General features: G+C 47.8%; 1 protein-coding gene across 1 annotated transcript; it reads left to right on the forward strand.

Moving 5' to 3' along the window:
• The first annotated feature begins 3,702 nt into the window (after positions 1-3,702).
• Positions 3,703-12,232, forward strand: LOC149327571 (uncharacterized). Its single transcript, XM_089564915.1, has 3 exons — positions 3,703-5,637; positions 6,352-6,830; positions 12,146-12,232. Exons 1-3 carry the CDS (start codon positions 3,732-3,734, stop codon positions 12,230-12,232), a joined length of 2,472 nt encoding a protein of 823 aa, XP_089421041.1. The 5' UTR covers positions 3,703-3,731.
• The last annotated feature ends 488 nt before the right edge of the window (positions 12,233-12,720 follow it).

Below are 12,720 nucleotides of genomic sequence, written 5' to 3' on the forward strand. Positions count from 1 at the left end.
GCGAGTATTTGAAATGATGATGTAAATGCTGTCTGAAATCCTGACGGCGTTGAAGCTTCTCCGCAGCGCATAGCACCAAGTTGGGGTGTGCATCATGATGTCATCGAAGGTACCGCTACATTTCCAATGCATCAAGGCTTGTCTTCAAGGAAAAAAATCTAAGGACGTCGAAAGCAAATGCCGCCTACCGTTGTTGAGCAGCACGTAACAAGGCACGACAGGGTGTGGTCGACGAGAGTGAACATTTGAAATCTGGCCTTCCGTGACGTCACACCAACCTTCTCTGCATTCCTCCGGTGTTGTGAGGAAAAGGTTAAACTTAATCTTTGAATATGTCAATATTTTAAATGCTGACGCCAGAACTGTTGGCATGCTTTACCTACAGCTTGTATAGATTTGAATCCTTGAGTAGCTTGGAATTTTCAAAAAGTGGTGCAGTTGCCCTTTAGACCAGATACATATCAAGCATAATTTTGAGTGTACTCTAAACACAATATGAATGCTATGCTTATAAAAGAGTCTAAATGTTTCACATTGTTTGGTAAGCACGTCAGAATGCGTTATTATTTTTTATGAAAACGGCACCACAACTCTGTATCAGTCTGATGCTTCCCAGTATCGGCAACATGAGCAGTATTAGTTTTATAAGACTACTAAGCCATCTGTATCGGTAAGACAATTATGTCAAGTCAGATTTCGTCACATCCCTATGATATGAGGAGGGCATACATCAAGCACAAGCAGTAAAGAAAAAAAAATTAGGTAAAGAGCACAAACCAGAAGAGGGGAATAAAATTGTCAAATGCAACCACCTATGGTAAACGCTCACGAATGTTCATTAACACACATAGGATGTTTCGCTACCAAAAGACACGTGCAAACTGAAATGCATATACACATAATAACACTGAAGAAATAGAAAGACGCTTACAGAAAATATTCTTGGAGTGTTCAGAGACTAGGTCTTTGTACTGAAAAACATGTTGAAGCTAGTTTCTTAATAAATCATGGGGCTGCGTGGTGCATCATTTGTCAGCCAAGTCCTGTAAGGCTGAAGCAAAGGTTCCAATATACTTGTTTTCAAAATTTATAAAACGGTGCCAAGGTTGGCTTGGGGTGCGACAGTTGTAGAAAGATGTATGGTCACGGTGAGAAATGGATTTTGTATGTTTGATGGCTTTGCTGTGTGTAATGTAAACCAACATTAGCTATGCAACACGCAATGTTCTTTTGTAATGTGTAAATTGGATTTTGCCTAGGGTAGCTTGAATAGTATTTCTTAAGGCAAAGGAACAGTAGTCTTCCTGTCCTAAAACATTGAAGAAAGGGCCACGATTGGGCTTTATCGCATAAAGCAGATTGAAGTTACTGGCCTGTTGAAGAAATTTTCTGATCAAGGGCTCTTCTCCAAAGCATTTCTTGCCACAAAAGCTACACGCAAGGGCTGTAGAAAGGTGGCACCTACCCAGCAGCACTGGGGATTGAACCCGGCACTGTTCACATGCCAGGCACATGCCCAAACTTCTAGGCCACTGCCTAGCAGTCTTAAAATTTTATTTGTTAGGGTAACTGATAATTCAAGCAGTGTACTGTTTTGAAGGAAAAAAAAATTGTGCCAGTTACCTTAAGAGAGTAACTTACATGAACATTTCACTTCTTGTCAAGGACATGTAGATGTTGTGGCACTAGTGATGTTGTTAAGGGGCAGGCAAGATTAGCCTTGCAATGAAAATTGCAGAGTTGGTCCACCTGTATCACGTAGTCTGTAAACAAAATACAACTCCCTAGCATTGCTCTCTCACAAAAGGAACTGTGATATTATGCGTCTCGAAATGTCAAGAACAGCCTCGTCGCGTTAATTAATATTTAGTTTTCTTTCCCTGAAATCAAATACCTACTGATCCTTTAGAAATGACACAGAGCATTTTATGTGTTGCATGGGACCCTTGTTTTCCTGAAGGGAGAGGGAGACTAATGAATACAGGAGAGGTCTGCTTGGTTGTTAGCCCAGCATGCTACTCCAGGTGAGGGTGAAAGAAGAGAAGAAGATGAGAAGAAGAGGGTGAAAAAGAGAGGAAAAGGAAAAAATTAAAGGGTGAAAAGTGAAATATAGCATAGTCAACATTCATGGACTCACATACACACATAATTATCAAAGTGTGTCCACCAACCCATCTCCCTAAGAAAAACTAATAATGCTTTTGTACCTCATGCAGCGAAAGCCACATCACTCCAGGGTCCAAGAAACTGCTCCAGTTGCACGGGGTCATCCTGACGGAGTCCTAAAGCACTCAACAGTGCCTTGCAATGGTTAATAAAGGTTTGGCAGCAGCAGATCAAGTGTTGAAGATCTTCGCGCACACCACATGTCGGGCACAGAGGGCTACTTGATGCACCAATTTTATGAAGATGGCATTTAGTGAAGGGAACGTCGATGCCAATTCAGTGCAGGTAATTGCAGTCATGTCTATCTAAATTGTGAGGCATGCGGAAGTCACAAGTTGGGTTGATATGAACAAGGGGTCTTTATTGACGCTGTGGATCACCCCACAAAGAGCGCTGCGTCTGCCAGGATTTAGTAGCCAGAAGTCTCGCATCATCAGTACAAGAAAAGGATATGGGTGGTGTTGGGCTCGACGCGCCGTCTGCAGCGACGACAGTTGGCGCCAGCGGGACTAGGTTACGTGAATAACGGCCGGTTTCAGCACGCTGAGTGTGTGTGTATTTGTGTACGCGTTTGCTTGCGGCGTCCCGTTCTGGAAAGTGTGTTGGTCGCGCACACGTGCGCCCGCCGGTGGCTCCTTACCCTCTCCTTCGAGGTCGAGAAACGGCCGTCGCCCCCTCCTTCACGGCCGAGAGACACTGCTGGCTAACCTTTGCGGCAGCCTTTGTCGGCGGCTGCTGCGGGGGGGGGGGGGGGGGGGGGAGCGTGGCGGCGCAACCCGGGGGACGGAGGCCCCTAAATCGGTTGTCGGCGGAAACGCGTCTGTTTGGATTCTCAAGTTCGCTCAAAACCGACAGCGGACCGACAACGAAAGGGAGTCCATCATGGTGCGAAACGACTCCGACTTGACAGCGAGAATGTGTATATCACCTTAGTTGCCGCCAAAGGACTCCTAATTCCACGGAACGATGGGTGAACAAAATACACAAATCGACCATCTGTGCGTGGGAGGACCGGCGAGAGTGTGAATGTCCCGCCTTTTTGTCACGGTTGGAGGATCGGCGAGAGGGTGATGTTCCGCCCTTTTGTGGGCGGGTTTCGTCAAGAAATGTGATTGGCGATGTTCGAACAACCAAGTTTCCCCAGATAGGTACCTGGGGAATTGAAAATGTATAAAATGTGGCTTCAGTGTGCTTCTAAATAGGAGAGACTCCTGATAACCTGCTATGTAAATAAAATCGTCTATCTTGTCTGGCAGTAACCGGCTGCATCTTATTCCGCACGTTGCTGGAGAGACGAACAACTTCGGAGACCATCCCGAGGTACGAACCACAGTGCACTAACATATCTGGCGCAGTCGGCAGGATCTCCAGCGATGGGCGAATGAGAGCAGCAGCGGTGTACGGCGGACGAGACTGGTGGCGTGGACGGCGGACCCGAGAACGTCACTGAGGAGCTAGCGGCCTGCCAAAGCGAGTCCCTCCAGACCTGTGGAAGAAGAGAGCACCGTGGAGCGACTCTTCAGAAGTCAGGCGAGTGCCTCTTGGTTTCCTGTCGGGCGCAGTTGATGACAATGCCATATAACTTGCGAGACAGGGAGGTTAACACCACAGATGCGGAGTCGGACGGGGTTGAAAGCTTGCAGGAGTTGGCGGTGACCAGTGACGCGGTGGGGGATCTGAGTAGCGCCATGGAGGAAACAGCGTCGGAGCAGCAGATGAAAATGCTGGAGCTTCGATTTAAAATTGTTGAAGCTGAAAAAGAAAAGCAACGATTAATTCTGGAGAGCCAGAAGTTGCGAGCCCAAGAGCGGGCTGAGTCCCACGAAGAAGGTAACAGCGGAGCGCTAGCTGTGAATAGGTCAGAGGAGGATAGGCGCCTAAAATATGCATCCTTATTGAAAGGAGTACTAGCACCGATGCCGAGTCGGGAATTCCTAGTGCCCGGGTGGTTTGAGGATGTGGAGGCGACTCTTGATTCATATGACGTCCCGTCTGAGTGGCGGGCCGGGCTTGTCTTGCCACAGTTGAGTGAAAGAGCACGCGGATTGCTTTCTACGTTGACAGCCGAAGAAAGAAAGGACTATACAAAAATGAAGCAAAGTATTCTAGATGGATTGAGGTTTTCAGCAGCAGAATATAGAAGGATGTTTGAGAGGTCGGCAAAAGCAGCAGATGAGACATGGGGCCAATTCGCAATCCGGCTGGGAAACTATTTTGAATACTATACAAAAACCTCGAAGGCTACCACTTTTGCAGAATTAAAGCAGTTAATGGTCACAGACAGGTTGAAGGAGTGCTTAGCAGCTGAGGCACGGGCTCATATTGTTGTCAATGAGAATCAGAGGTTCCTTTCTCCGGGCGAAGTGGCCAAGCTGGCGGAGAGTTTCGACGAAAGCGTGAGATGCAAACCAGGGTCAGCAGCTCATTTGGGAGGCTATCGAAAGAGGCCGAGTGGGGACCAGAAGGAGCGGGCCGGTGCAACACCTCATCAAGGGGAGAATTCTACTTTAAGAGGAATGAAAGGACGGTGCTTTGAGTGCAAGTCTCCAAATCACTTCGCTAGAGATTGCCCTCTCAAAAGGACAGGGGATAAGGCAGGCAGACGAGGCCAAGAAAAACCAGGAGACCGCGCCGTGGTGGCTAAAGTGAATGCTCATTTGGAAGAAATAGCTCCCGTGAATGAGGTTGGCATGCAGGAAACAGAGAGGGTAGGTAGGAATTGCCTCGAAGCAGTAACATTGAAAAGTTCGGAACAAAGCATTAATGCTGTGATTGATTCCGGTACTGAAATGACTGTTATCAGGCGAGCTCTAGTGCCGAAATATGAGGCAGCTGGTTCCACAATAAAGCTGAGGGGAGCTTTCGGCGATGAAGTGAGAGCTGAGCTTGCATATGTGCCTCTCAGAGCAACAGAAGGTGCACCGTTTGTCTCGTTCGACCAGGCACAACCAGCTTTGCTGTGTGCGCTGACAGACAAACTGTTGGCCGGAATAGACGCGCTCATAACTCCCGCAGACTACAGACAACTCCTTGAAGAAAGGGCAGTTGTAAACGAAGTTGTTTCAGAGGCAGAGACCGAAGGCGGTGAAAAGGAGACGACAGAGCATAACAATCAGCAGACGGGTGCGTCCTTGGCGGTTACGGGAACAGACGAAGAAGCCGAGAAAAGGCAGAGCGCTCGGCAAGTTTTCCGTGAGGCTCAGGAAAATGACTCGTCGCTGCAGGAGGCTTGGAAGCAGGCTAGAGCTGGCACACATGGAATGATAATCCAGGATGAGTTACTCTATCACCAGGAGCATGTAGTGGGACGCATGTGCACGCAGTTGGTGCTGCCATCGCATAAACGACAGGAAGCACTAGTGAGGGCACACGATTCGCCTTGGGCAGGACATTTGGGAGAGCGAAAGACTTTGCAGCGCATAAAAATGTCATTTTATTGGCCGACCATGGGCCGGGAGGTCAAGGAGCATTGTCAGTCCTGCCACCAGTGCCAAATCAGGGCCCCTATGAAAACACAGGACCGCGTACCTATAACGGCATTGGCCAGGCCTAGTGCACCATTCCAGGTGGTATACATGGATTGTATCGGTCCACTGGATCCACCATCAGCAAGGGGGCATCGCTACGCACTATGTGTAGTTGATTTGCATACTAGATGGCCTGAGGTTGTTTGTTTGAGGTCCTTAACAGCTAAGGCTACCTGTGACGCGCTCACCCAGATATTTTCCAGAATGGGAGTGCCAGAGACCATATGCTCAGATCAGGGCACAAATTTTACATCAAATTTAACGCAAATTATGCTGCAGAAAATGGGAGCGACTCCCAGATTTTCCACTCCCGATCATCCGCAAAGTAATGGACTGGTAGAGCGGTGGAACGGCACTTTTAAAAGGATGCTGTTTCACATTGTAAGCGAGCATGGACGTGAGTGGGATCGAATGGTGCCATTCCTGCTTTGGGCTTATAGAGAGGTGCCACATGCCATCACGGGTAAATCACCGTTCGAGCTTATGTATGGTAGGATGCCTGTCGGACCTCTGGCTATACTGCAAAAGACGTGGGCAGGAGACTGGGTTGTTCCCGACTCATTGGCAGTGCCAGCAGCAGACTATCTCGAGAAATTGGGAAATGATCTCGAGGAAGCCAGTAGGGAAGCGGCAAAAAGTAGCGAGCTCACGCAGCAAGCTTATGTGGGGAGGTACAACTTGAGGACCACCGACAAACAATTTTCTCCAGGTGACCAGGTTCTTTGGCTGGAGAAAGAAGGCGATGGGAAGTTAATGGCACACTGGAAAGGTCCAGTAACAGTTGTGGCAAAGGTGCGGCCATATAGCTATACGATTGAGCTAAGTGACGGCACGCGCCGATCAGTGCATGCAAATAAGCTTAGGCCGTACAGCGCGAGGGTCAACACAGTAGGCATAGTATTTGAAGGCGACACGGATTTTGGAGAACTTCCCGCGTGGTCAGATACAACGACAGCAGTTGAGCAGCTGGAACGTGTAACTCTCAGCCATTTAGATCTTCTGCAGCAGAGGCAGGTAAAGGAACTAATCGGGAAGCACTGTGAGGTGTTCAGTGATAAACCTGGCCGCTGCAACTGGGGAGTGCACAAAATCAAGCTAAAAGATGGGGCCCAGCTGAAGCGTGCGTACCCGTACAAGGTGCCCATGGCACTAAGAAAGGAAGTTGACCGACAGGTGGCAGAGCTAAGGTCGTGGGGTTTGATATATCCGATAGAAAGCTCCCATGCACATCCCGTGGTGTGTGTTGCTAAGAAAGATGGCAGCGTCAGGTTATGCTGCGACTATCGCAAGCTGAATGAAGCAACGGAGCCCGATGCGTTTCCTATGAGCCTGCCAGGTGACCTAATTTACGAGGTAGCGCAGGCAAAGTACATAACCCTGCTCGATATGCTAAGAGGATATTGGCAGATTCCGTTGGACGAAAAAGCCCAGGAGTACACAGCATTTGTCACCTCGTCTGGACAGTACGCTTGGAAGGTTATGCCGTTTGGACTGAGAAATTCGGCAAGCACCTACCAAAGAATAATCAATCAGATCCTTGTACCACACCGTGAATATGCGTGCGCATATATAGATGACATGTGCGTCTTCTCGCAGACATGGGAAGAGCACCTCGAACACCTCGGAAGGGTACTGGCTTCGCTAGCGGCCGCAGGGCTCACAGTTAATGTCACTAAGTGCCATTTCGCGCAAAAGGAAGTGCGGTTTCTGGGTCATATCGTGGGGTCAGGAAAACACGGCGCAGATCCAGAAAAGCTTAGAGCCATTCAAGAAATTTCTGTACCACAAACAAAAAGGCAGCTGCGTAGCTTTTTGGGGCTAGCAAATTATTACCGGGATTACGTTCCGGAGTATTCAAAGGTGGTGCTACCACTGACGAACGTGACTGGAAAGCGCGTGCCTCAGAAGATACCGTGGAAGGAGGATGCCGAGGGTGCGTTTATAAAAGTAAAGGAGTGTTTGACAAAGGCCGCAGCGTTGAGCGCACCCGATCTGAACAAAGAGTTCATTCTGGCCACTGATGCTTCAGATTATGCCGTCGGAGCATGTCTAGCACAGTTGGATGACGAAGGAAAAGAGCAACCCATTTCATTCCTGAGCAAGAAATTAATCCCGGCCCAGTCACGATGGGCTACAATCGAGAAAGAAGCCTACGCCATCATTTGGGCGCTGGGAAAGCTTGACACGTGGCTGTTCGGTGCACGAATCAGGGTAATTACCGACCACAATCCCTTGAAATTTCTTACTCTGACCACGCCACTAAGCGCGAAGCTGACAAGGTGGGCGCTGCCTCTCCAGAAGTATAACATTGTAGTGGAGTACAAAAAGGGGTCTCTAAACGCAAATGCCGACGCTATGTCGCGTATGGTCGCCAATGACGAAAGCGAGTAAGATACCGTCGTCCGTTTTCGCGGCCGCGGTTTGCGAGAGGTATGGCATTGTTGGGTGCTGCGTTGGCGGGGGACCGAGGGGTACTTGTTGACAGATGAAGTGGGAGCAATGCGTCGAGCTCCTGTGATTGTTGTGTGCAGCAAGTTCGAAGACTGTGCCGCACAGGTTTGTGGGGAGGTGTTGGGCTCGACGCGCCGTCTGCAGCGACGACAGTTGGCGCCAGCGGGACTGGGTTACGTGAATAATGGCCGGTTTCAGCACGCTGAGTGTGTGTGTATTTGTGTACGCGTTTGCTTGCGGCGTCCCGTTCTGGGAATTGTGTTGGTCGCGCACACGTGCGCCCGCCGGTGGCTCCTTACCCTCTCCTTCGAGGTCGAGAAACGGCCGTCGCCCCCTCCTTCACGGCCGAGAGACACTGCTGGCTAACCTTTGCGGCAGCCTTTGTCGGCGGCTGCTGCGGGGGGGGGAAGCGTGGCGGCGCAACCAGGGGACGGAGGCCCCTAAATCGGTTGCCGGCGGAAACGCGTCTGTTTGGACTCTCAAGTTCGCTCAAAACCGACAGCGGACCGACAACGAAAGGGAGTCCATCATGGTGCGAAACGACTCCGACTTGACAGCGAGAATGTGTATATCACCTTAGTTGCCGCCGAAGGACTCCTAATTCCACGGAACGATGGGTTAACAAAATACACAAATCGACCATCTGTGCGTGGGAGGACCGGCGAGAGTGTGAATGTCCCGCCTTTTTGTCACGGTTGGAGGATCGGCGAGAGGGTGATGTTCCGCCCTTTTGTGGGCGGGTTTCGTCAAGAAATGTGATTGGCGATGTTCGAACAACCAAGTTTCCCCAGATAGGTACCTGGGGAATTGAAAATGTATAAAATGTGGCTTCAGTGTGCTTCTAAAAAGGAGAGACTCCTGATAACCTGCTATGTAAATAAAATCGTCTATCTTGTCTGGCAGTAACCGGCTGCATCTTATTCCGCACGTTGCTGGAGAGAAGAACAACTTCGGAGACCATCCCGAGGTACGAACCACAGTGCACTAACATATCTGGTGGGGTCAAGGAGATGTCGCTATGCACCGACCTTGCTGCACCGTCAGCATGCTTGTTGTCTGCGAGGCCGCAGTGAGTGGGTAACCACTGAAGCACAACATGGTGACATAGTTTACAGGCCTCGGTGTGTAATCTGTTCAATTTATCGACGATGTACTCCTGAAGCGTTCCTGATGACTTTATCAATTGTTTGGAGAGGCAATGGCACCAATACGGCCCTTAATCGAGCATTGATCTTAAGCCAGAAAGCATCCACTGCATCGAGATGAGAAATATTCGCATATGCTACTATGCACTGGAAACGATTTAGTGGCGCGGGCTGACCTTAGAAAGGGACTTCCTGGGATAAAGCTTCGCGCAAAAGGATCATAATTTACATGGTTTCTGTGCATGCCTAGCAACAATGATGTCTTCTCTATAATTCGTCCTGAAAGCTCGTCTCTCTCCTGTGTGGCGGATTGCTCAAAGTCGCTCATATTCAGCATCTACAGTTGAGCACACTTTTGGTAGAGTTATAACTTTAGTGCTGGAAGTTTTAGCATGTGCTACAGCACCAATAAGTTTTCGTGATCTAGGTTCGAGAGTTCCAGTTTTTCAACTGCGTCAGGGAAAACTTCCCAATTCATGTAGTGTGCCTTGCACTGCTGGGAACTTAAAAAGCACCACCAATCTCAATGTACGTAGGTTGGTGATCACTGCCATAAGATTGTATGCCGACACTCCAAATTGTTGAAGACCACAGGTGCGCAGAAATCATAGAAATGTCAAGGGCACTGGATCTTGCATCTTGATAGAAAATTAAAAGTAAAGTGAAATTCCTGCTCTGTGCAATATCAAGTAACTGTCGACCTCTGGCTGTTGATGTGATGCCTTCCCATGCAGGATGGTGTGTGTTGAAGTCTGCCGTTATGATGTGCAGTGTAGGGGTACTGCGTACGATATCCTGAAGGCGGTCAACGTCAAAGTTTACACGCGGGGCTATGACACGACGGTCACAGTGAAGAACAGGTCCATGATCTTTTCAATTTTTGCGCTTCTCTCAAGTTGAAATTTTTTTGTTCATTGCATGGAGGTTGTTACTACCTGGGTGGAAGCTTGGCTTGGCCATGGTGAAGTCGAAGCACTAGCCAAGCCCGGAGTCGGAACAGTTGGAACCATGCACGCAGTGCGGGCTTGATTGAACAGAAGCTTTGCAACAGTTTCTGTTCTTCCGTGTTTGCTGCATGCGTCCTGCGCAATGTATTGTCATTTGTGTGTGTATGTGTGTGTGCCAAAGAATCTCACCGAGCGCACTTGGTTTGCAACAAACTGCTACTGGTGTACAAATGTGCTTTACATTGTGAGCAATACATGCAACTGCTATCTCAGCAAACCACAAAATATCGAATAGATGGGTATGAAAGCACCAAAAACCCCAACATAAAATCGTATACTATTTATTCATTGCCAACTGCTGACAAATTGAACGTAATGCAATAGCTGCCCATGTTATTTGACCTGCAGGGTCATTGACTGCATATCCTGTAGATATGCGTTCATAGTTTATGGTTCATGGCAACGTGCAAGGCCTTCCCTGTCTCAACTCTCCATGTCTCAACTCTTACCTCTCAGGTGGTGGGTGATGACAGTCTAAGATGTGTAAATGTTCCTAAATAATTTTCATATGAACTATAAAAGACCTCTATCATACCTTGTGTGGTAAAGAATCAAAATATGTCCTGAGGACAGTTTAAGTTATAACTATGCAATTGTATCGTCTGTTCTTTATATAAATCTCGCATGACTTTTTGCCTGCGATTTTTCTGCCATTATCACGTTCTCTTTTGCCACGCGTGCCACCTGAACCATCCAGTTCTGGTCGCACTCGACTCTGTGCTTTGGCTGTGCAATGTTTATGGTTTCTGTATTTTCTTAGAGTTGACCGGCCCATGCAGTTCAGGACTTTTGTTTACAACGCGATAGTTTTGGAGTTTGATTTCTTTGCATGTGTTTACGACTCCACATGCCAGCGTTTTTGATAAGATGCTGAGATAACTTTATATACACGTCTCGTGTTCCTTCGCATGATGAAGTTGTTAGCCTGCGTTTGTGCGCACTTGCCTCTTTGCCGTCTGTTTCTCGTTTACGCAGTTCTTTCTTTGCATCTCATAACGGGCCCCCTCTGTGGACTCATTGTAGTAGAAGCCTTTAGGCTGTCGACTATTAGCTCTGAAAATAATTTTATCAAATTGCATAGCAGTCAAGGAAGTTACAATATTTTTTTTTGGAGTAGGAAACTCCTTCAAGCATACGAAACAGCAAGAAGTGTATGCAATATGCAAACATGCACTGATTGCAACTTTGCTTTATGTTCTTGGAACTATATGACGCAGCAATGTTAACTTACCTTCACACCCATCACCATGAACACGTATGATTGCATATATGAGGCTTAAGGTACCCTCCACATCTTTAAGGGCTCCATTAAGTTTGAGGCAGTAGCACAGTATAATACTATACAACTGCCATCAAAATCACAGCAATAGGTCAGGTAAAAACACTATTCTCAAGACTTAAGTGTCATGTCACAGGAATAAATCTGTTTCATTCAAACCTAACATTAAAATACCCAGGTTCAAAACATTTCATGAAACTTAATCTCGGTGAGCTTTGCCTAAAAAAACATGACGAGATTACATTATTTACAGTAGCTACAGCTTTTACATTGAGCTAGTTTGATTGGTTCACTGGGGTAAGTAGAGTCTGTACTTGCCTTGTCACTGCGTTCTAACGCAATCAGTGTGCTCAATATGTCCCGGTGTTAGAATTAGCAGGGTGACAGGTTGGACGAGCTGGATTGTTTACCTTGAGAATAAATGTGAGTTCATGCTTATCTTGATGTTCCTCATAAGCAAATTTCCTAGTGAAAAGATAATTAAGTCTCAAAGGTCCCTCGGCCTCGCAGGAGCATCTACAACATATGCAGGTTATGGTCAGTTAATGGTGCTTCCATTTCGACTTCTAGCTGGACATCAAAACTTTCCAGCTGGAGGTGGCTGGAAGCAAGAAATACATACTCCAGCTGGATATGATTTCCAGTTTCATAATCTAGCTGTAAATAGAATTTTCCAGCTTAAATTTAATGGTATCCAACTTGAAAAGGGCGTGGCTTCCATTTCCATAACCCAGCAAGCAATAGAAACATGTCTGGGGGATCTTGGTGAGCAGTGCGCCACCACGAACCTGACCACCACTCCTGGTCGTGCGTGACATAGCCATCTCCGAGGAAAACATCTTGGCAATTGAACCGATGCTGAGCATTTGGACCATTAATTAAGGCCCTTCAGCGGAGGCAACACACCACTTTGGCTTCAGCTTCCCGAAGACGCGGCACCTCCAGCCTGGCCCGACCGGGGGAAATCGGCAGTCGCCCTTTCCTTTCTTCCCCTTCATCTTCCAGCTGTCTTATTGCTGTTGTTGTTATCTTAATACAATGGCACATGCCCACACAGGGGCACAGTTAACTGTCCCATCTCCTGTTCTTGCCTTTTCATTTTGCGTGGGTGGCTATAGGGCTAACCTTGCATGTAGAACTACCCT

The sequence above is a fragment of the Amblyomma mixtum genome, chromosome 10 (genome assembly GCF_055824585.1).
Source record: "Amblyomma mixtum isolate Tamu chromosome 10, ASM5582458v1, whole genome shotgun sequence".
In the NCBI taxonomy this organism is placed as follows: Eukaryota; Metazoa; Arthropoda; class Arachnida; order Ixodida; family Ixodidae; genus Amblyomma; species Amblyomma mixtum.